The following is a 25,977-nucleotide window of genomic DNA, read 5'->3' as shown; positions in this document are numbered from 1 at the left end:
CACATATATATATATATATATATATATATATTTATAATCTAAAAAAAGTGGTAGTGATGAACCTAGTTGCAGAATAGGAATAAAGAGGTAGACATATAGAGAATGGGCTTGATGACGGGGTGGGAGGGTGAAGCTGGGGCGAAGTGAGAGTAGCTTCAGCATATATACACTACTGAATGTAAAATTTTTGGCTGGTGGGAAGCAGCAGCAGAGCACAGGGAGATCATCAGCTCAGTGCTTTGCGATGACCTAGAGGGGTGGGATAGGGAGGATGGGGGAAGGCTCAAGAGGGAGGGGATATGGGGACATGTGTATGCATATGGCTGATTCGCTTTGTTGTGCAACAGAAACTAACACGGTACTGTGAAGCAATTATATTCCAATAAAGTTCTTTAAAAATATATATATATATAGTTAAGTTCAAGGTGGGGATAGATAAATTCATGAAGAGTAATTCACCAGTAAGATGTTGCATTACCTACCAACATTCATATTAGGTTGGAAGGCCCAGAGTTAATTATTAGGGCCTCTCATAGATAGCATGAATAGGCTTTGTCAGGGAGAGTTATACCCTCCAGTTCTGGATGGACAGAAATAGAGAAGATCTGTGGTGCATGATGTTGGCTCAGGAGTCTTGCCTTTGACTGCAGTCTTAGCTGCGAGCTCTGACCAGGTGGACCACATCTCTTGTCTGATCCTTGCCAGAGCAAGGACCCAGAAGTCTTGCCCGCGTACACCTTCAACCACTGCCTACAGCTACCACCACTCCCACCACAGTTCAGCTGTTTATACAAAATGTGTATTAACCTATATGGAATCATCATCTTTCCCCTAATCTTCAGCTGTTTCTGTTAATGGTACTGTTTGCTTGTATTGGTATGAAATTTGCAAACTTCAAATGTTTTTACGTTTTTATTAAAGAAAAAAAAAGAATACCAAAATTAAAAAAAAAAAGGGAAGCTTGTTTTTTTGCCAACTATAAAGTAACTAAAGAAATGACTCAAGGCACTTTCTTGCATAAATATCTATTATTATTATTTTTTTGTATATCTTAAAGGTACATTTTGATAAGCTGAATACTTTCTGTAATAAAATTGATTGTTTTAATTTAGTTTGTGGATGATCTGCATTAAGTGCTTTTTATCATTATTATTATAACTTCATAGTCAGTTTAATATAGTGAGAATAGTTTTGGCTCTAACAGAAACAGAATTCTGTTCTTGGATCTGGCTTTGTATGTAACACCAAGTACGTCATTTTTCTTCCATATGTACCTCATTTGCTGCAGTGTTTCTATTACATTTCAGACTTTCATATGGTCGGTAGTATCTGTAGCCTAGAAGAACAGTTAGCAAGTACACTAATTGCACTTTTGTGGTATGCTCTATTCTCCAGGCTTACTATTTATTGATTTAATTGAGGCCTTCTGCTTAATCAGAGGTTTTTACCCACATGGAACTATTTGATAAGCGTGGCATTAAAATGCAAGATCTATGAAATGTAAACAGTGTTCATAGTATAAGGACCTATAATCAAGCCAGACCTCTAGTCATTTGAAAATAGTACAACTGCATGAGAAGTAGTTTTCTATTTGATCTTTTTTGCTATGGACATTTAAAAATACCATCTTTATTGTAGCATCCACATGCTAATATTTATTATGATAGCTTGTCTCTTTCTTCCCCTTTTGCTGTCCTTCCCCTTCCCCTGCCATTTTGCCTCTCCCTTTATGTACATCTTATTTTGGTTCTTTCTTTTCCTCACTGAATATCTTTCTTCTTACTTTTCTTGATTTTCTTAATTCTGACTTTCTTTTTTAGACTAATCTAAGTCAGACCATACTGAGTGTTCTGCTGAAGCAGCTGGAAATAATCTCTTAGCTTTTGCATTCTTTGGCCACCACAGTTTGGGAAATATGGATTGTATGCCTTTGTAGGCATGTTCTGTTCAGGATATTCCTGAGGTCTTGCAGCCAGTCCTTTTCTGTTCCGTTTGTGGCAGATGGTTGTTCTTTGAGAGAAATTATGAATTTTAGTATATGTTTTCTTCACAACCCAAAAAGTTGTATATTGTTAACAATTTTAAACAGCTACTACAGTAGACTCATCTGTGGGGGAAGAGGGAGTAAAATTTAATGTAAATTAATGGGGCCATCAAGAACACCTTTTCATTCCAAATAATTTTTAGAAAAAGACATTAAATTAGCCAGTGACTTATAGAAAAATTGTTGGGCTTTTTATCATGAGAACATGTGATAAAATTTTTTTTTCGGTATAGAGAAAAGAATCAGAATTAATATACCTTTTTACCTTTTATTGTTTTCTGAGAATACTTAGCTTTAGATTCCATTAGGAAGCAGAACTTTTACACAAGTGTGAAATTACTATTTCTCAAGTAATTCCACTATAGAAATTATTAAAATTAAAAAGTGCCTAGAATAGAAAGTTGAAGTGTCCTTACGTATTAATCAATTACTGGGTTTTTTCTTTCTTTATCATTGCAGCCATTATTTTCTTCACCATTGCAGGCATTAAGCTGACATGTTACAGCCTAACGTGCTATTGTGTGTTTGTATGTATGTGTGTGTGTGTGTGTGTGTGTGTGTGTGTGCGTGCGTTGTATTTAATTATTACTAATTGTGTAAATTCAAGTAACTTTGAGAATTTGTTACTGCCTTTCTGATATCCTTCAATATATTTGTAAACAACAATGCAGTGTTGAAACCCCAGGGCTGAAAATCACTTGGGAGAAAGATGTAGTATTATCAGATCATGAAATTAGATAAACATACTGCTTCAATATTACTTACGTTTAATTAATATCACATGTTTTCATGTTGAGTGGAGTTTTTTTTCATTGCCATTTTAATTGTCTATCTAGAGAACTACTTATTGGGATGTAAAGGAAATAGTTAAGAAAAGCATTAAATATTTCTATTTTAAACAAATTTTTCCTTGTTCTCATTTATGGTCTTATCTTAATTTGTCTCTATCCCATTATTCAAAAAATTTTCCTTAAAGATGAAGTTGCATACAGATCTACTGTATACATCATTGATCTATTTCTTTTACAGCTAATCAGGCAGCAAAAGAAGACACCATGGTTCTGAAGATTGGCTCTGTTGCTATGGCTCCCCAGGCTGACAATCCCCTTGGCAGATCTGTCCTCAGGAAAGATATTTACCAGTAAGTTTATTTTCTTATGTTCAATCTTGCAACAATTTCATACTGCAAAGAAGTACACTGATCAATAAAACTTGCTCAGTGTGGCCTGTAGAAATACTTTTCATTCGGGATCTTTTGATATTTAAAACCAGGTTTTTCTGATTTTCTTCAGTTGTGGGTTTTTAAATTCATTCAGACAAATCAAGTATTTCTGTGAAGTGTTGATGAATAACAGAATGTAAGTACCAAGTCACCATAAAACTGAAGAAGCGCAGTTTGGAAAATTTTAGCAGACTTTAAATTTGACCAAATTTCTAATTACATGAGAAAATTAGGTCCTCTCTAGAACTACCATATCCTAATATAGTCATATTGTATCAAAATGGAGCATTTTCTTAACTATAAGCCATTATTTGAAATGTAGGACTGTGCGTGTCATATGGATCAAAGCTGTAAAGAAAAGCAAACTTCTAAGGAGAAATTTCACAGTAAACACTTTCTGTGAAAATGCCATGCTCTGGATTTTGTCATTGACTATTTGCAAACCACAGCAAGCATATATGGACAACTAAACTGGTGAACACATGTAATCAACATGATAAAAATAATATATCATTCGTACTGAAGTTGGCACTGCTGCCAGACATAAAAGTACAGTTGCAAATAATGCCAAGTGAGAAAAGTCACAGAAATACAGATGAACAAGTGTGTTATTTTTCCTGCTGGTCTGTTTTTCAGATGTTGTAGTCTCTCACTCTTATCAGAAATAAATTTCTACTGTTCTCCAATAAATGTTACTGCTCAGAAAGATTCTGATTTTTGTAATACATTTACCACCTAGAGGGTTACAGCTATTTTTACTTTAAGTGGACCTAGGTATTTTGTTTTCTCAATTTTTTCTGTTATTTGTGTTGACATTTTTTGCCATTGAATTGTATATCTTGCTTGCTTTCTTGTATTACTTTTTCTGGTAGCTTATAGTATTCATCCCTTAAATAAGTTTTTATTTTGCTAACTTACGTAAAATTTAAGGATGTCAAAACTGAAGTAGGCCTTAGGAATCATCTAATCCAACTTCCTTATTTTATAGATTGGGAAACTGAGGAGTCAGAAGAATAATTGTCTCTAGTCAAGTAATGACAGAGCCAAGATCACAACTCATATTTTGACTTCCTCAGTATCTAGAGAAAGGATTACAGCAGAATCCTTTCTGGGTGAAAACGATTTAATTTTCTAACATTTGGAAATTCTTTTAGGTATATTTATCTTTTCTTTTCCACTTCAGAGCTAAGTAGTCCTCAAAGAGTTTCCTACTTTCCTTTTGGTGAAAGAAATATGTTTCATATTAAAAGACTCTATTACCATCAATAAAGTGAACCACTAAGATACTTCCTCTCTTCCTCTACCCTTTCCCCTTTCTGGCTCTTCAGCAGTCATTTGTGGAGATGTGGCTCTCCTGTGCCCCCTTCATTGCTTCCTCCCCTTTGTCCTTCTTGAACTTTTTTTCCCTCAGTCTCTCTTCTTATTCACTTCTGTATATTTTTACAGACCTTCCTTATTTTTCCTTCCCTTTCTGTATCTTTCTTCATTCTTTACCTTTTCCCTTTTCATATTTTTTCTTTCTTTACTTTTTACCTTCTTTGCCTGTATCTCATTTCAATCCATTTCACTATTTTAATAGTTTGACTTATTTTATAGAATATAGAAATATAATGCCAAAAAATAAAGTCTAAAAATGTACATTATCTCTTTAGATCTTCAGTGCCTCACATCCTGCCTCACACAAAATACATATAAATATGTACACAAAAAGTACATAATAGCTATTTTATGTTTACAGAATACATGCCCTTACTTTCTTTTTCTAATTGACAAAACCGAGGCACACAGAATTTTTATGTGTTTTTCCAAAAGCATATACTTATCTAATGGCAGAGCATTTCAGAATCTATTTCTTTAGAATTCTCTTCAGTTATTTTTAAATTCATATTTCTATCGTTTAGTCCCTCCCCCTGATTATGTGATTTAGTAATGTCATTCTCCTGCTCCCTTTCCATATGTTTTTACTTCCTCTTTCTTTTAATCTGCCTTTTGTGTTTCTTCTTTCGGTCTTGTTTTTTCTAACTTCCTCAGTGTGATAAATGGCATCTATAAAAAACCCACAGCTAATATAGTTCATAGTCAGAGACTGGGTGCTTTCCCCTTAAGATCAGGAGCAAGACAAGATATCTGCTCTCACCACTTCTATTTAGCATTGTATTAGAGGTTCTAACCAGGGCAGTTGGGCAAGAAAATGAAATAAAAGGTACCCAGATGGTAAGGAAGAAATAAAACTGTGTCTTTTTGCAGATGACATGACCTTGTATATAGAAAATCCTAAGGTATCCTCTGGAAAACTTTTGGGTCAATAAACTAGTTCAGCAAGGTTGCAGGATAAAAAATCAATATATAGTTAACCCTTGAGCAACACAGGTTTGAACTGCATGGGTCCACTTATATGTGGGTTTTTTTCAATAGTAAATACTACACAGCCCATGGTTGGTTGAATCCGTGGATACAGAACCATGGATATTGAGGGCTGACTCTAAGGGACTTGAGTATTTATGGATTTTGGTATTCCCGGCGGGTCCTGGACCATTCCCCCACAGATACCAAGGAACGACTGTGTAAATATCAGTTCACAATAATAATAAGCAATGAACTCTTTAAAAGTGAAATTAAGAAAGCAATTCCATTTATAATAGCATCAAAAAGAATTAAATACTTACAAATAAATTTACCAAAATAAATACACAACTTACATTCTAAAAACTACAAAACATTGTTGAAAGAAATTAAAGAAGATCTAAATACACGGGAATTATATCCCAATTACATAGATCAGAAGACTTAGTATTGTTAGATGTCAGTACTCCTCAAAATGATGTGCAGATTCAACATAATCCACATCAAAATTCCAGCTAGCTTCTTTATAGAAATTGGCAAAGTTTCTATATGGAAAATTATTCATATGGAATTTCAAGGAACTCAGAATAGCCAAAACAATCTTGGAAAAGAACAAAGTTGGAGGATTCACACTTCCAGATTTCAAAATTTATGACAAAACAACAATAATCAAGCTAGTGGAGTACTGATATGAAGGTAGACATACAGATCAATAATAGAATTGAGAGTCCAGAAATAAACCATCACATTTACTATCAATTGGTTTTTAATAAAGGAGCCAAGACAATCCAGTGGTAAAGAATAGTTTTTCAACAAATGGTACTCAGAAATCAGTATATCCACATGAAATTGGACCCTTACCTGACATTATATACAAAAATTAAGTCAAATGGATCAGAGACGTACAATTAAGAGCTAAAATTCTGAAACTTATAGAAGGAAGCATAGGAGTAAATCTTTGTGACCTCCGATTAGATAATGGTTTCTTATAAATGACACCAAAGGCATGGGGGACAAAAGAAAAAATAGATAAAATGAACTATATCAATATTATAAACTTTTGTGCTGCAAAGGACTCTATCAAGAAAGTGACAATCCACAGAATGGGAGAAAATATTTACAAATCACCTATCTGATAAGAGATTTATATCCAGAGTAGGTAAAAAACTCTTACAACTCAATAATTGATGGACAACCAGTTAAAAAATGTACAAAGGATTTGGATATATATGCAAAGAAATAGAAAAATGGCTAATAAGCGCATGTAAAGGTGTTCAACCCCATTAGTCATTAGGGAAATACAAGTCAAAACGACACCCACTAGCATGGTTATACTATAAAAGGCAACAGATGTGGAGAAATTGGAACCCTCCTACATTTCTAGTGGGAATGTAAAATGGTGCATCTACTGTGGAAAACTGGCAATTTCTCATAAGGTTAAACATAGAGTTACCATATGATGCAGGAATTTAACTCCTAGGTATGTACACAAGAGAATTGAAACATATATCCATACAAAAGCATGCACACCAATGTTCATGGCAGCACTATTCATAATATCCAAAAAGTCAAAACTACAGAAAAGTTTATCAACTGATGAATGGTTAAGTATAACGTGTTATGCCCATAAAATAGAAAATTATTCTGCCATAGAAAGGGATGAAGTATATGCTATAATATGGATCGATGTTAGAAAAACGCAAAGTGAAAGAAGCCAAACACAAAGAGCCACATATTATGTGATTCCATCTATATGAAATTTCCAGAGTAGACAAAAATACATACAGACAGAAAGTAGAATAGTGTTAGCTAGGAGGGGAAAATAGAATGACTGCTAATGGGTATAGAATTTCTTTTGGGGGTGATAAAAATGTTCTAGTATCAGATAGTAGTGAGGTACAATGAATGATATATAATGAGTAAAATGAGAGTATACAAAATAAAACACTGAATTGTACACCTCAAAAGGACAAACTTTATGGGATGTCAGTTATATCTCAACAAAACTGATTTAAGAAAAAAATATTAATTGATGTCACAAAAAGGTCCAGAGGAATTAAATTTCAGAGAGAGAAATACCCTTTCTAGGTAAGTGGACAGTGGGTACTTTTTTTTTTTTTTTACATCTTTATTGGAATATAATTGCTTTACAATAGTGTGTTGAGTTTCTGCTGTATAACAAAGTGAATCAGCTATATGTATACATGTATCCCCATATCTCCTCCCTCTTGCGTCTCCCTCCCACCCTCCCTATCCCACCCCTCTAGGTGGTCACAAAGCACCGAGCTGATCTCCCTGTGCTATGTGACTGCTTCCCACTAGCTATCTATTTTACATTTGACACTGGGTACTCTTTCAGCTCTCTGGAACTTTTTGCTTCGTCTGGCTGTAAGCAGAGAGATTTTGTTGTGGGAAGTAGAAATCAAGGAACATTTATCAGTCACGTAGGCTAGAGTGACATATTGGAATCTGGAGGAGCCTCAAACATACAGTCAGTCCTCCGCAGTGCTTTTTTCTATGTATCAAGTGTGGAAGGGAGCTGGCAAGAAGAAATTGAGTTTCTCAAAGTTTCACATTCCTTAAAAGACAAAGCCATGCTAGAGGTGCACTGTTCAGTACAGTAGCCACTGACTACATGTGACTGTTCTGCTTTTGAAATGTGGCAGTCCTAATTGAGATATTCTGTAAGTATAAAAGATACTGAAGATTTTGAAGAATTAAGAAGAAAAATACCTCATTAATAATCTTTATATCGATTATATATTGCAGTGACCATATTTTAGATATATTGAGTTAAATATATTATTGCAACTGTTTTCCACTGTTTTTTTTAATCCTTTTATCAGTGTAACTGCCAGCAAATTTTCATTTACATAGGTGGCTCCCAATTGTGGTTTGCATTATATTTCTATTGAACAGTGCAACATTGTAGGGAAAGGCCTGCAACAAACACAGGACGTCTCACCCTTGAGATGTTTGAAACCAAAGGTGAATTGGGTTTAGTTAGAGTTGCAAGCCAACCCCAACCTAGTTCAGTTCACAACTGGATGGAAATGATCCACCCCTTATCCGTGCTGCCTGGCGAGAATAGATGTGCCTTCTCTGGGAGAAAATAACGTTGATTTCTGTTTCTGTAGCCTTTTTATACATGGTGTCTGATACATGATAAAAAAGAAAAAAGATATCCAAAAAGCAGGAAGATTTGACCCATTATCAGGAGAAAATTTAGCTAGTGGAAAAGACCCACAGATGACTGAGATTTGAAATTAGTAGACAGAAGTTTGAAATAATTGTTATTAATACTGTAAAGAAAAATGTTGAAAAAATGGAGGATTTCATAGAAATTAGCTCTATTTAAATTAGATCCTAAAACTGAATAATACAGTATCTGAAATTAAGGACTCATTGGATAGCCATAACTGCAGATGGGCAAAGCAAAAGATGGGATTAGTGAACTTAGAGATAGCTTCAGAGAGATTATCCAAACTGAAGCACAAAGAGGGAAAAAAAATATTAGAAAAGGAAAAAGGAACAAGAAAGAGAACAAATGGAAAACATGTGGGGCACTGTTAGATGGTGTAACATGTAATGAGAGTACAAGAAGTAGAAGAAAGATTGAATGGAATAAAACGAGTAATTAAAGAGATAGACCTTGAGACTTTTCTAAATTTATCAAGAGTCATTAACTAGCAGACTCAAGAAGCCTATCCTCAATCCAAGCAAGATAAGTGCAAAGAAAACTACACCTAGGTACATGTTCAAATGATTGAAAATCAAAGATAGACAATAAAGAGACTGCTCCCTGATGGGCTGAGGCAAGATGTTGAGCAGAGAGAGAGAGAGAGAGAGAGAGAGCAACGGCATCTGCATCCCCCAACACAGGTTTCAAGGCCTAAGACAGATCTCAGGAGAGATGAGATGCTTTTGTCTTTTCTGAAGTTTGAGAAAAATCTTAAATGCAGCCAGTTAAAAAAAAAAAAAAAGACATATTGCCTTTGAAGGAAAACAGGAAGACCAAAATAACTGAAGATCTTAAATTTGAAGATGAGAAAACTCCTAGTTGATGTGCAGCCATTCTTCAGATACTTGGCTTATCATGTGTCATTCCTTCTGAAGCTAAGAATAGACCTAGGACCATTAAATTTGTGGATATTATAATGACATTAATTGCAGCTCAGTGAAATAAAGGTCTTTCAGATTATAAAAGTCTAATCATAAATGGGACTATTTGTTCATTAGTCATTATTTGACAAATGTTTATTGGGAGCCTACTGTGCATCAGGCACTATTCTAGATATTGAGTATACATCAATGAACAAGACAAAGAAAAATCCCTGGTCTTAAATTTAATGGAGGAGAGAGACAGTTATTTATAAATAAATAAAGTAAATAAATAAATAATCTGGTATATTAGACTATAAGAAATGCTGTGGAGGCAATACAGCAGGGAGGAAGATAGAAAATGGGAAGCTAGAGGTGGACAGCATGGCCCTAACCAGAGGACATCTCACCAAGAGAGCACAGGATCCTGAAGCAAGAGTGTGCCCAAGAAGCCAATGGCAGGAGAAACAGTGTATGCCCAGGGAAAGTAGTAGGCTGTGAGGTGAGAGACGCTACGGAGGAACCTCATAGGCCATTGTGAGGACTTTGGCTATTACTTTGAGTGAGATGTAGTTGTGGGGAAAATAATTTACACATGCCCAGTTTTGAAATACTGCTTCTGTTGTTTACTAAATATCTATCTATAGAAGGAAGTGAAGGGCTCACCAGCAGGGACTAAAGATAGACAAAGATAGAAAAGGGGTGAAATATATATTTAAAAACAAAGGAAGTCACAGTTCAAAAGAGCCAGTGGGAGTTTGATATTAATCTCTCTAAAGGTTAAGGATTATTTCTATTATTTGTGTCAACTGAATGTGTGATATGAAGTTTTTTTTTTATTATTAAGAGGTTGATTTCTTCATCAAATGAGAAACTCTAAGAGGGTTTGAGCAGAGAAGTGGCATAATTCAATTTATATTTAAACACATAATTCAGGCCAATATGTGAAGAATAGACTGTAGGCAGGCAAGGGCAAGGGCTTGTGACTACTGCAATGATCTTGGCAGGAGATGATGGTGGTTTGGCCCACGGTTGTGGCTGTGGAAGTGGTGGGAAGTGGTCAGATCTTGGAGATGTTTTAGAGCTAGAGCCAAGAGAATTTGCAGATGGATTGCACATGGGGTTTGAGACAAAGGAGATAAGGATAATTCAGTTGTATGGCATAAGCAGCTAGAAGGATGACATTAACCGAGGGAAGGAAAGACTGTGGGAGGATTTAGTTTGGGGGATGGGCAGGTGGCGTTCAGGAGTTTATTTTTGAAAATGTTGACTGTCTCAGGAGGTACTGAGCTACCCATTGCTGATGTAGCAAAGGCTGATCAACTACATGGAAGGCTTAGAGAGGATTATGATTTATGTTGAATTAGACTAGTGCTTCTTAAATTTAATGTGCATATAGATCACCTGGAGACCTTTTTAAAATGCAGGTTTTGACTTGGGAGGTATGGAATGAGGCCTGAAATTCCACATTTCTACCAAGAATGATTGGGTATGACACTGATACTGGATCATACTGATGTGCTGCTTCAAGGACCACACCTTGTGTAGCATAATTAGATCAACGGTTTACAAAAGTTTTGAACAAAGAGGATTTTTTAAAAAATACATTTTTAATAAATGTTAATAATTTTAATGCTAAAAACTCAAGCATTATGAAAGGCTCTACCACAAAAAGTGAGTATCCTTCACTCCCATGCTTTCCCACCCACTCCGTAACAAAATCACTCAGTGGAGTCTTTTTTTTTTTTTTTGCGGTACGTGGGCCTCTCACTGCCGTGGCCTCTCCCGCTGCGGAGCACAGGCTCCGGACGCGCAGGCCCAGTGCCCGTGGCTCACGGGCCCAGCCGCTCCGCGGCACGTGGGATCCTCCCGGACCGGGGCACGAACCCGCATCCCCCGCATCGGCAGGCGGACTCCCAACCACTGCGCCACCAGGGAAGCCCTGGAGTCTTTTTTTAACTTCATAATTTTTACAAACTTTCAGTTGATACTTGTTACTTTTAGAATCTTTGACTCAGGAAATGTAAAATAATAAAACTTCTATTAAATTATTAATACCTTATATGAATTCATACTTTATTCTTCTTCTAAAGAAAATCTGATCCACTAGAAAACAACAGAACATATATACGTATTTATTCAGTGATCATGCCCAGCTGTATATAGTCATGAGCTCCTTTCTTAACTATCTATGCTCTTTACCTGCTTCCTCCTTGCCTACTAAACATCTGCTTGTTCCTGGACAAGACAATCTCCCAGTTGACTTTCAACTCAGTCTGAGATATTCCTATTCTATGATGTGTTCAACCATTTCCCTGACTCATACCAAAGTTCTGAAGCACAGACAGTCTGCCCTAATATTAAGATTTTTCCTTTATCTTGCAAAACCTCTTTTCCTGAGAGATGATTCAGGTTCTTGTCTGAAGCTAAAAGAGAAGCAGAAAAACAGTTAAGGATAAACGATTATAGAGGCAGACTTTTTTTTTTAACTCTTTAAATTTATTTATTTATTTAATTTATTTTTGACTGTGTTGGGTCTTCGTCTCTGCACAAGGGCATTCTCTAGTTGCGGCAAGTGGGGGCCACTCTTAATCGCGGTGCGCGGGCCTCTCACTATCGCGGCCTCTCGTTGCAGAGCACAGGCTCCGGCCTCTCTTGTTGCAGAGCACAGGCTCCAGACGCGCAGGCTCAGTAGTTGTGGCTCACAGGCTCAGTTGCTCCGCGGCATGTGAGATCTTCCCAGACCAGGGCTTAAACCCGTGTCCCCTTCATTGGCAGGCAGATTCTCAACCACTGCGCCACCAGGGAAGCCCCAGGCAGACTTTTTAAAAAGTTACCTATGCTAGACTGATTTAAGGAAATTACAATAATATAGGGATTATAAAGAAATATAATTAAAATGTTTAAATGTGTAACTTAAACATTAAGAATTTAATAAATTTACTTACTCTTATATAAATGGATTATATATATTTTTAGAAACTTTATGTTTTACAAAATCTGGTACATCATCTGCAGCTCATTAATTATAGTGTTTACGATTGTTTATTAAAAAATGGAAATAGGTCTCAGTCAGGATCTTAACCATTTTATAGGATAACTGCTATAAGAAAAATTACATTGGATTTATATTATTTCTATTCCTAAGACTTTTCTAAAAATCTCTGACTGTGATCCTGAATTCTATCTATAAGTAGTTGACTTGGTTTTTGTTTTAAATAATTTTTCAAAAATAGCTTTCCATATGAGAAATAGAATAGTCCTATATCAGTCATTAGAACAGTAGGTATCTTTGAGCCATTTATGCCATTCCATTACATGTCTGCATGCATTAATTCATTCATTACTTTAATTCATTTATTTATTAAATATACATTGATTAATTATTTCAGTTATTTAACAGATATTTATTGAGTGCTGACAATGTATTTGATGCCAACAATAGATATTTTTGACTAGAACTCATGGTACCTCCCTCCATGGAACTTAAAACCTCAACCACATCATTTGAGTGAGTGAAATTACATTGTGAAGCTCTGCTAGATTTGATAACATTAATAATCTAATAATTTTACTTTGTCTATAACACTCCCACAATGCCTAAATTGATGAAATAAGCAAAATCAGAAGTTATGAACGTGTGCCCTAAACTTTTTTTCATGGTCCCATTTTTATTGTAAGTGTCCTTATAGCATTCTGTCCTGCGTCTTTTGAAAATTATTATGCAAGGAAAGAATGATTCCAGAAGTTCCATCTAGTTTTGTAGTTTTCACAGGAAGGAATAGAGAAAAGCGTTCTTTAATTCTGTTCAAATTTTTTTCTTTTTAAAAGTAGCCAAGGGAATAGAAATGTTAACAATTATTCATGAGGCTATATAAGTAAAATATATCACTTTTTCAGTACATTTTAAGTACCTTTAAAAAATTTTTTTTGTATTCCAAGTTTAAAAAAAATATTGTTTACAGTTTAGTTTATCATTATTCAGTCGTCTTGTTATCAAATTAAAATATGAAAAGTTAAAATAGGAATAAAAATAATTTACAAGTCAGTTGGTAGAATGACTTTTTAAATATCGAATTTACCTTTATTTTAATCTGTTAATAAACCAGTATTATTAAAATTTTTTAAATAAAAGTGTAATATAGTGTTTATTTAAAAAAAATAAATAATACAAAATGTGTGTGCATAGAAAATGGAATTCCAAGGCTTACTCTGAGTGCTGATTGCTCCCTTACTTTATTGTCATATATTGCCAACCTATAGTTAGGTTGACACTCTTTAAGACCATTTGTGTGTGTGTGTGTGTGTGTATGTGTGTTGTGTGTGTGACTGTCTCTGTCTTAAATGGATTGTACTCGACATACTGCTCTGCAACTTGGATTTGTTTTAAACTCAGTGATATGTTGTGGACATCCTTCAGTGTCATCATATTCAGAAATATTTGCCTGTTTTGGAACTAACTGTTTAAGACGGCATAGATCAGCAGACTCTTTAAAGACTACTTTTTTGTCTCTAACCAACAGAATATTCTCCATTATTAAAAAGCTTTGTGAAAACTTAACTTTTGTAGAACATATTGTGACCAAGACTTCAAAACATTATTATACCTGAGAAAATGTGAGTTTCCTTCAGTGAAATAGCTACTAGGGTGGGAACAAATAGATCGGTAACGATAGGAAACTGAAATTATTATAGCTCAAGTGTTGTCTCTTACCATTTGAATTGCAAAGGCCAAGTGATTCACAGTTCAACATTGCTGTATGAATTAAAATGTTGTAGGCTTTTTGGGCTTTAACATACCACATATTTGATGATGGCAGCTCTGTTTAACATCTGTCATAGTGCTCAATTTTTAACATGGCAGAATCCCTGTCTTATAACCCAACGTGCATCTTCCTCCATGATCTGACCTCAAGCTAGATTTCAAATCTTACCACTAATTGTTTTCTTACACAAGACATTTGTTCAAGTTAAGTATTTTATTTACCCCAGTAATGCTTAGTAAGTCCTTTTCTATGGCCTTTGTTTATGTATGAATTTTCAACTTTCTTGAAATAAAGCTTTCTTCCAGCTTAGCCGTTCAAAGAGTTTTTGCTATAAAATCTTTACATTGGTGCAGTTATGGATTCTTTAAAAATCTTTTCCTTTGGTGTTCAGCATTGTTAGTTAAATTTTTTTTAAGAATCACATCTGTCTTTTAATGTGTCACTTAAATCATGCTCTCTTTTTGAAACATTTCATAATCAGTTTACTTAGAAGTAATGTCTCGTTTCTTTGGCCTTCTATACTAGTGTCTGACCTACATTTCTATAATTGTAATATAATAGTAGCAGCAGCAGAAGTAATAGTGGTAGCAGCAGTAATAGCTAACATCTATTGTGTGTTTTTTTGTGTGTCAGGGATTCTGCTTGATGCTTTCAATGCAATACCTATGAATTGCAATAACTTTAAGAGTCAGGTATTAGGTTTATCTGTATTTTAAAGACAAAAAACTGAATCTGTAGACATTAAATAATTTCTCATGAGTCACACATAAAACTGAATCTGTAGACATTAAATAATTTTTCATGGGTCACACATAAAATAAGGAACAGAACCAGTTCCCATTGCCCATGCTCTTTACCACTACATGCTGCCTGTAACTGAATTTCAGACAGACTGGCTTTAATTTAACTAACTCTAGTTAACCAGTATGAGTTTGAAACTTAATTTTTTTGAAATTTCACATTCATACTCCATTAAATTTTATTACTGTTTAGATGCTATAGTTTTTTTCTAACAACTTTCTTGTTAACAGTGAGTAAACTGAAAAAAAAACTATTAGGTACCAAGTTTAGTGCATTTTTAATGCATTTTCCTTAGGTTCTAAAAAATATTCTAAGCTAAGATGGACTTAATATTATAGATATATAGCCATAATTTATGGTAAAAACTCTTATAACCCTAGTGTTTGAGGTCTTCAGTCCTTGAGGATACTTGAAAATTAAAAGAATTTTCATTAGGTTGTACTTAATACTGCATTAGATCTACAGAAAATAGCTCCCCATTTGCATACCTAGCTAATGATTTTGATCATCATCAAGCCTTTTCTCACATCTGTTATAAAGTCTGAAGTGGGTCATGACCAGATATAAATATTAACATAGGTTTGCTGATTAATGAACTCAGTATACTTTTGTGATTTTTATTTCATAAGAGACATCTTTCTCTTTTTACCTCAGTATAATTTAGTTATTACTCTAGTTCTACCTCAAAGTTATGAAAGAAAAAGAGGTAAGTTAAAATTCTCTTTTCTTTGGTATAATTCTCTCTTCTTCCCAGAGTATTCTTACATATCATTATTTTTCTCTAAATTGTGTTGAAGAAAATAACTGATTTTATTTTTTAAAAACAACTACGTCCTATCTGTTCACATGTATTTTTCTACACCCAAATTATATCAAGTTGAATATGTATGTTATGAAGGTTTCTACTAACTTGGGCTTTTTCTCTCTAATCCTATGCAATTGAGAAATACTGTGTTTAAGCTACATATCTGAAAATAGGGCTTACAGAATTAGACGCACGAATTTGGAAGCCATTTAAGATTACATGTTGTCTCCCTATATCATTGCTCTTTCACATAGTCTAAAAATTCAGTCTTTTAATACCTATACTAAAAGATTTAAAAAATAAACTAGTGATTGTAACAATAAAATTTAGTTTATACTTCTTTCCAAAGTATTATGTTTGTTAAAAGAATTTTAAAATGTTAAAAACAGAACTTTTTGCTTTTGTAGTATTTTTAATTACAAAGTTTTTAAACTTTCATCTTTTACTTGAGGGAACTATATCCTTCTTTTAATTGGACGTTTGTGAACTTCTGCCTATAGCTTTTGGTTCATGCCTTAAATATTTGTGGGTCTTCTGATGTCCCTTATGGGATTTTATCTGTGACTAATTTATCCCATAGCTCTTTAAAAACTTTGTCAGTTGTTGAATTTTTAGCCATTTCTTTTTTGTAGACATTTGCTAATCCTTTTTAGTGCTTTCAGTACTTAATAGATTTGAATCTAGTATTGGGTTTCAGCTTTTCTCCACAGAGAATTTCATTCTCTTAAAAATTGTCCACAAGCATTATATGAAAATTCCATGGTAACTTTGGCAAACTTTTTAGACATCTTTTATAAATGAGGCTTCTGACAGGTGTACCCTATATGTAGGAGTTTAATTCATGGAATTTTACCTTTAAAGAAATATAAAAGTTAGGGGAGCTGATGCATTTTTACTCTTAGAAGACTTGCATTAGTAGAGTTCTTCCAGCAGTATATACACAATTTGTTTTCTGTCTCTTTATTGCTTTTTTATGGGCAACTTTTGCAACACTGGTTCCTCTCAGTTTCTCACTGTGAACCTGATGTGACACCACCAACACAGGAAGAATGGAAAATCATGCTTTGTTCTTATCTAGTTGATGAGAAATTTTAACTTTCATTATAAAAATTAACTTTATGAGTAATATTTCAGAAGTATAAATGTTCAACACAAAAAATGCACGTTTCCTAAGTGGAAGGTTTACTGGAAGCTTGTTAAACTAAGCAGAATTTTTTTTTAACTACTATAAAATGTCTTTTAATTTTTTATTGACTTTGTTGTATAATCACTGTGCTAAGATTTTTTTAAATCATAGTTTACTAAAAATCAAGAGTCAAGTACCTCGTTAAAGGTTTTAAATAAATAGACCTTGATGCAATCCAAGATGGCAACACAATTCTTTCATACATGAAAACATTAACAGTATCTTTTTTGTAATTTTTAACCTTCTTATGGTTGTCCTGACTTCTCAAAGGGTTAATATTCCCAATATGAACTAACATTAAATTGATGTGACCAGGAAATTCATGGTTGACATTAACTTAATTTTTAAATTTTGTTTTACATGAGTACTTCAACAATTTACGTAGGCCCAAACAATTGACAATTGAAGCATATGACCTACAGAAATTAATAGATGAGATTAACATCCTTTAGATGAGCTTAACCTCATTAACAGTTGTGCAATATGCTTTGAAAAATTATTTTATTTCAAAACAGGAAAATTATTCTTTTCTGGAAATAGTAATAATGACCTTTCTTTATTCCTGATGAATGTGCAGCTCAAGATATGGTATTGCTCCTCTATGTGTCTCTACAGTTTCTCATAAAACCTAGCTTATCAACTGCTTTAACACTGAGCTGTAGTTCCCAGATACATTGTAAAGATTAAATTCTACAAATATCTACAAAACTACACCCTCTCCCTCCCAACCATTAATTTCTTCCTAATTTTCTTTCTATATAAATGTTCTCAAAATAACCATTGTGTTGGTTTTTGGCAAGGCATGTTTCATATCTAGTGACGTTATGTCCCTAATCCTGTAATGCATGGTGTTGGTTTCAAATAACTCCCTTTTAGCAAATCAAAGAGATTGGGATAGTAGGTATTTAGAGTAACTTGCCTAAAAGCTTTGTTTGAAAATACTGTTGGCAGACTTTTAGTCCCTGTTGTGTTCTTCAGTTGATCTAGTGTGAAGGCTTTGGATTTATGTTTGGCCTTCACCAAAGTAACTGCGTCTTTTGTGGCTTCCTGTAGCAGGATGTAGGTTTCTATGAATGTGTTTCTATTTGCCGCCAAAAGCTACCTCAATAACGGTGTTGAAAATGACTATAAGTTCTACTGTCATAAATTTTAGAATGTTATATTAAATGTATTAACTCTTTTATTGATATTTTTGATGCTTTCCTCTAGAAATTCATGTTGGAAAAAAGCTACAGAATAATAGAATTTGTTTGGATTTACATCATAACAATTTTTTATCGTGAACTTGGAAAATCTATCTTGTACTTATTTTAAATACATTCTGGTTATATAAAGTATGCTGGATATGTAATATCTTATTATGTGCATTCCTGATTGTGTGTTCTCAATGAGGCACTAACATCATGTGAAATTATTACCTAAACACTTCTGGGCTTAAATTCACCTGAGAGAAAGCATTGCGTACCTTCCAGATACATCTTCAGAGTTTCTGGAATATGATGACTGTTCACCAGAACCACTGACATACAAGACAGCTCTTTAAAAAAAAGTAAAACATTGTGCTACTAAGTGTCTGATGTAAAGTAAGAATTACATTTTTTCCTCATTAATAACAAAGATTGAATCTTGTAAATAAAGAGTAGCCCGCTTGTTTATTCTTACAGTTATTCATATAATGTACCATGCTCAACATTCTAAAAGGATTAAACAGGAGAGATAGATGATTGATTGATTGATAAAAAAATCTTTGACCAGCTTTGAGTTTTAAGAAACTTGTGAATGTGAGTTGCAGTGTTCGTTTTGTAACTGCAATTTGAGGAAGACCCATTTTACCCTTGTTAATTAGTGGCTGTTTTCAGCCAAGCCCTCTTATCCCCTCCGCAGATATAGAAGCTAATTAGAAAGCAAGGTAGGAAGCAAGCATCTATGCATTCATTTAATATGTAAGACTAATACATACTAATACTAATATGTGAGACTAATACATACTAATACTAATACCTCTACACATTGTGTAAGAGCACTTGCTAACCACTAATGAGATGCTACTATACCAAAATCCTTCTAATTTTTATAGGAGATAAAGGAAATTATTATTTTCTAAAGTACCAAGTTAAACAATAGCTATTAATAAATATACTTATCTTTACTTATTACTTTATTATGTGTCCACTAGGTCACTGCCCTGAAATAAACTACAATTCTAACTGTTTTATATAGTAGAAATACTTATTGGCTGTTTGGAAACTGTGCATCCTCTGTTCTGAAGAAAGGTATTTCCTCAACGTGAAATACTTTTCTTGCCCATCGTTTCTAGCATTGATCTGTGAACAAAAACTTGCCTGAAAATCATTCTACATTGACAAAGGTAATGAAAAACACCAATGTGATTGCAAAAATAGATAAAAAAATAAATCAGCACAAAGCTAATTTTTTACTGGTCTGAACTTTTTTTTCATATCTATTTTTTATTGAGTTAAACTTACATTCAGGAAAGTGCATTAATTATTCGTGTAAACCACGATGAACTTTTATATATATATATATATGTAGCCATGTTACATCCACCCAGCACTCCAGAAACTTTCCTCATTCCCACCCCATCCAGTACCCTGCGCTCCAAAGATAACCACTATTCTCACCTCTATAGCCATAGATTAGTTTTGACATAACTAAATGTTAAAATGAATTTTTAAGTTGTGACAACTTTTTTCTCAACATAATTTATCATCTATAAGTCTACTTGACATAGTCAAGTCAATGTCAAATCATACAATTCAAGATATAAATGATTTTGATCAAAATTAAAAAGCAATTTTTAACTTCAGTTAGTCATACCTTAATATCAAATTGTATACTCATCCACTATGATATTTTCCATGTAAATCACTAATGAATATAAGGAAAAAATAAAGGTGCCATGAATTAATATTAAATTTTTTACTAAAAAACATCTCTGTTCATCAAATTCTGATGAAGGATATACCTTAATAACTCTGGTTATAATTGAGCTTTTGAACCAATTGCTATGAATTTTATTTATTACAACAGTTATTTAATGCAAATTGTCATATGCATATGTCTGTGGCATTTGTACATTATATAGTATATTGCTTTTCAAAAGGAAGTAATTATTTGTATTCCAGGACTCTATTGTTCTCTAACTGAATTGACCGTCGTCCAGGTATGGGTTTGATAAACTGACACAACAGTGAAAAGAATCCCTGTCCCATGTCAGCTTATCAAACACACTGTGGACAGCATGTCTTTGGCATTTCCAGTTAAGTTCTGAGTAGAAGTCACGAAGCTCATGTTCAGTGAAGCACAACCTCAGTATTTCCAGGTGATTTTAAATAACACCTGATAAAACTGAGGTATAGTCCCGCTAAACTTTAAGAATCACCCAAAAACTAGGGAAAAGAATAATATGCATAGTTACAGAATTACAATGTCATTGGTTCAGTTTGGTGACGGAATGGATATTAATGAAATACACAGTAATTACTAATATCCTGTCATTCTGGTAAACAGCATTACGTTATGCTGTAAACATATTTATGATGTAGAATAAAACAATAAAATCAAATGCTTTTTTTCTATCCTAGATCATATCACAACAGATATCCTCCTGGGAAAGTTATCCTTCAGTCTGAGTTGGTCACTAATTTTTTCCAACTTCATAGTCTTCATTTTGAATAGTAACTGAATCATTTGTACATTTTCCAATTAAGTGTAGGCATATTAAAAAGATATTCTTTTAAAATTTATTCTTAGTGTCATAAATATATTCTGGTGAAAATCTAACTTACAAGGTGATATAAGTGAAAACATGTTTACTTATATAATATTTAACTTTATTTACATATATCTATAATAAAATAGTCAAATCTGTAACATTTATGGGTCAACTTGCCTGATATTATATCATATAAAATGTGAAAACATATTTTTCCAGGTTTATTTTCTATGCTTTTAACCCTTCAAAGAAGAAATTACATTATGCAGTTACAGTACCTCATCAGTGGAGCTCCATTTCTGTGCTGCAAGTAGAAATGTAGTGCAACAGTGCTGAGCAGAAGTTGCTCTTCTCTTTTAGAGAAAATTGCAGTATCCAAGAGCTTTTTTAACAAGGGACTACTTTTAAATGTGTATGGTCACCTCAAAGGATATGTAGAGCATTTCCTGCCAGTAGGATTAGAGGAAGGAAGCACCAGGCCAAAATGTTTGATGTGTGATATACTGTAATTCCTTTCATGTGTTCGGTGGCTTTTATATGTTGATCAATGTTCTGCTACCAATTGTGACCTTGGTGTGGTCCAGGTCATTAAAGTTCGACCTTCCTTAGTGTATAGGGTCATTAACTATACCTAGCAGCATTATTATAATTAAGCATGCTGTTTTCTTTTGAATAACCACCTCTCATTTTCATTAAAATATTTATCTTTCATAATTGGATAATCCTCCTAGAGACTGATTTTCATGGAAGAGATGATTCAGTGTTAGAGCATTTTCTTCCTGTAGTTTCCTATGAGCATATAAAGTTCAAGATGGAAACTAGCTTTTTTTTTAATTTTAAAAATTCTTTTTTTCTTCCAGTTTTATTGAGACGTAATTTGACATACAGCACTCTGTAAGTTTAAGGTATACAGCATAATGATACGACGTACACACATCATGAAGTGATTACACAATAAATGTAGTGACCATACATCATTTCATATAGATACAAAATAAAAGAAAAAAAATTTTTTTCCTTGTGATGAGAACTCTCAGGATTTACTCTCTCAACAACTTTCATATGTATCATACAGCAGTGTTCATTATATTAACCATGTTGAACATTATATCTAGTTTTATAGTGTAGTTTTCCTGGGTGTGTGAGTCTTAGAGGCAATAAAAATAAGTATTGACAAAATAGCTATCAGTAATATTACATACCTTTAATGAAACAAAGTTGATGATTATACATGTTCTTTACCTTTCTAAGATCACATATTCAAAAGCAGTTGAGTGCTAATCGGCTGTAGATTTAGGCTGTTTTAAACATAAATGAGCAACAGGGGCTAATTAATATAGTATAATGGCAAAGATTTGATAACAATCTAAATGCTCAACTGTAAAGGAGTGGTTAATAGAATAATGATATATCCATGCAGTGAAATTGTAAGTAACCATCACAAAGGATGGTATGGTTGCCTGTTTATTAACATGAAATGTAGTTTACATATTTGTTAAGTGAACAAAACCGTTTTAAAAACTGCAGGTATAGTATGATCTTATCTGTGTACATGTTTACATGTGAATGGAAAATAGCCTGGATGGTTACACACCAAATTGTCAAAGGTAGTTACCTGTGATTATTGGTATATGAGAAATTGTTTTTCTTGTTCTTATTTATGGATATTTTAAACTTTATTTTTAGTATGATATCATTAGCTCACTCATTCATTTAGCACTCAACAATGGTAGTTCTAAAGAAATACATGCTCTATTCTGGTGTGTGTGTGTGTTGAGGGTTATTTTGTTTATTTATTTGAGGAACCAGTTTAATCATTTCCTTTCATATGAGCATTCAGATATATTCAGTATTTGTCTTTTCTCTCTCAGTGCTGGTGCTGGATATATCATTAGTACACTAATTTGACTAAGAGTACAGGCATGTACTAGGTGCCAACCAGGTATTTCTATAATATAGAAATGATGAAGATGTTCTTCTTCTTTACATAATAAATCAGTTTTATTATATCATTTATTTATTTTCTCAAAAATCTTTGTGAATGCTTACCATTTACTAGCTATTTGCTAGATGTTGGGCTACACTATATACAAAAAATGTAATAAAATATACACAGTCTTTACCTTCATGGAACCTTCATGGAACATAGTTTAATCATCTTTATGCTTAAAGTATATCAATTGACTGATTTTTTTCAAACACCTTTTTCTCTTGATAAAGAAATATATGGTACATTTAAAATATAAAGGCAGAGGGCTTCCCTGGTGGCGCAGTGGTTGAGAGTTGGCCTGCCGATGCAGGGGACACGGGTTCGTGCCCCGGTCCGGGAAGATCCCACATTCCGCAGAGCGGCTGGGTCCGTGAGCCACGGCCGCTGAGCCTGTGCGTCTGGAGCCTGTGCTCTGCAATGGGAGAGGCCACAACAGTGAGAGGCCCAGGTACCCCACCCCACCCCCCCAAAAAAAAATATATATATATATAAAGGCAGAACTCACTTAAATTTTAATATTCTTAGTATATTAAATACAGTATATCTGTATTTATCTTGTAAGAAATGTTTCACTAGTTTTGTAAGTTAAAGTTATTGTCATTGTGACTTAGTCATTTTCAGGCCATGGCTTATGATGTTAATATTCAAGATCAAAATAATCCTGATTAAATTTTAAGCATAATAGTGTACAGAATAAAAAAAATTTTAAATAAGACCTTTCACCAATAATTTGTAAATAATTACTCAACTGGCCTTTTAAAAAAAAGATGCAGTAGTTTTGTGCACATTCTTTTGTATTTTTTGTAGTATGTTAAGATAATGGTATACATCATGTATAATTCAAAAACATGTTAATGTTGAATGAGAATTCTGTAATTTAATATCAATGTGAGTTTATTAATGCATACAAAATATGAATAGCAGATTATGTGAATATTTGGGAAAGGGAGTATTTTATACATAATAAAATAAAACTGATATAATGAATGTAGTAGGCAATTGTTAGATAAATCGTTGATAGAAAAGATGCTTAGAAGTAAGTATCATAATGCCTCTTTTTGGAAGCAGCTACTCTTAATGAAGGTATATTCTATTTCTTCTTTTTGGTACTCTAAAGCAGAAAACACATTTCTCTCTATAAACAGTTATATATAAACAGTTATATATTAAAGGAATACTTTACGGTGTTCACATTAAGAAAAGAGATTTAAAATTCATCATCAGCTAGGTTGGGAGTCATTTTTGTAGCATCTCTTTAGGAGCTGTTTAGCCTCATTATTTCTCAGTTCCTAAATTGTATTTTAAATGCTTGTGCCTCAATACACATGCTAAGGTGTGAAAAATATCCTTTTTTCCCACCACTTTCATGTCTCAGTTTTATTGGTAAAATATTTCCTAGCTCTTACCCCACTTCTGACCATGTCTTTTTCAGAACTAAAATTTTGAATTTGAAGAATTCATAGGTAAAATGAAATTTCATCTTATCTAAATCAGTTTCTTTTGTATTCCCTTTGAAAGATACAAAACGTTTTTTTATATTTATTTTGTAACCAAAATCTGAAAGGTACATAATTGTTCTCTAAATTTTTACTGTGGTCTTGAGTCCCTATTTTGAGTAACTGTACTTTCATGTTTTATATGTTTGTCTTTGCTGTTGCTCAACATTTTCTTTTCAATTACAAGGTTATTTTCTTAAAATGTCATGGTATAGAGGCATAGATACTAAAGGTTAAATTTTTTTGTGGTTATTATTCTGTTTATAAAAACTATCAAATGTACATTGTTAGATTGTTCATATGTTGCCTTAATGCTCCCTTTTCCTTTTCTGAATTAATTATAGCTTAGAAAATCTCCAAGGGTAATGTATTTAGAAACTATACTGTAGAATAATATTATTTATATTTTAAGATTATAAAAGAAAATTGCTCTCTGGTATCAATTCAAGCTTATATAAAATATATTCTTAATCAGTATAACTTAAATATTTTGGTCAGATAGTTCATATTTTGCTGACTAAAGTCAACATTGTGTTATTATGACATGATACTTAAATCAACCAAAATTAATCAGTTTTTGTGTTTCTTGCCATGTTAAGAAATTGATGCTCAAAGTAAATAAAAATATCTCTATACTTTGGAGAATAAGACAGGGCAAAATATTTTTATGTTCTTATTTTCCTGAAGAAAAAAAAAGTCTTTATATTAGGAATGGCATTGATAGTGTTTCCCTTCCTGAGTGAAATAGGTAGTGATTTATTTTCAGATTCATTATGCTGAATGCAGCGACAAAATACTATATGTGGAATTCTAGTAATATATAATGTTTTAAATTTTTAAATTATTTCTGTTTAAATCTAGATAGTGTTCAATCCTAGAGTTAATGGAGATCTTTCTAGAATCTCATCTCATGAGATTAAGTTTCTGTAAGGGAAAATTTTTGAAAAGAAAATTCTAATCCCAAACCTTGGAAAGCAGCTAGCACATGCCTTGACAGTATGTACATTTATTTAACAGAGATGTCCTCAGAATTTTCTTGTTGTAGCATTGCTGTTTTATGATCACGTAGTGTCCTAACTATACTTGTGTAATTAATCACATTTTGATTATACATGGTAAGTTAGGGAGATTTTCTCATAGAGAAATCTTTGGTGCTATGATAACCAGAGGGAATCTCCATGGAAGAGTTAGAAATAGGTAAGACCCTTGAGGGATATGTTAATTATAGCAAATATGCCAGGTAGAAGGAACTAAGGGGTCAAAGAAGAGAAACAGGTACATTTAGAGACCTGAGCAGGCTTCTTTCTGTGTCAGAGGATTGGTTTCAGGGGCATAATGAGAGAGAGGTGGGGAAAAGTAATTGAGGTCAGACTATGGAAGCTTTGAATTTCTGGTTAAAGATTTGTGCTTCATTGCCCTGGTGAATTGAGGGGGTCCTGAGTATTTTTGATCAGGTTTGTACTATATTTGGAGGATTAAACACAGTG

General features: G+C 33.4%; 1 protein-coding gene across 1 annotated transcript in view; it reads left to right on the top strand.

Moving 5' to 3' along the window:
* VPS13B (vacuolar protein sorting 13 homolog B) overlaps window positions 1–25,977 on the top strand; it is an 803,413-nt gene that overhangs the window by 436,540 nt on the left and 340,896 nt on the right. Inside the window, exon 30 of the mRNA XM_082674491.1 lies at window positions 3,074–3,185. Within this exon, the coding sequence (XP_082530617.1) occupies window positions 3,074–3,185 (112 nt within the window). The remainder of the gene's footprint in view (window positions 1–3,073; window positions 3,186–25,977) is intronic.

Source organism: Grampus griseus, assembly GCF_964374135.1.
Source record: "Grampus griseus genome assembly, chromosome: 17".
Taxonomy (NCBI): domain Eukaryota; kingdom Metazoa; phylum Chordata; class Mammalia; order Artiodactyla; family Delphinidae; genus Grampus; species Grampus griseus.
Note: the sequence above shows the minus strand (reverse complement) of the source record. Positions and strands in the feature narration are given on the sequence as shown.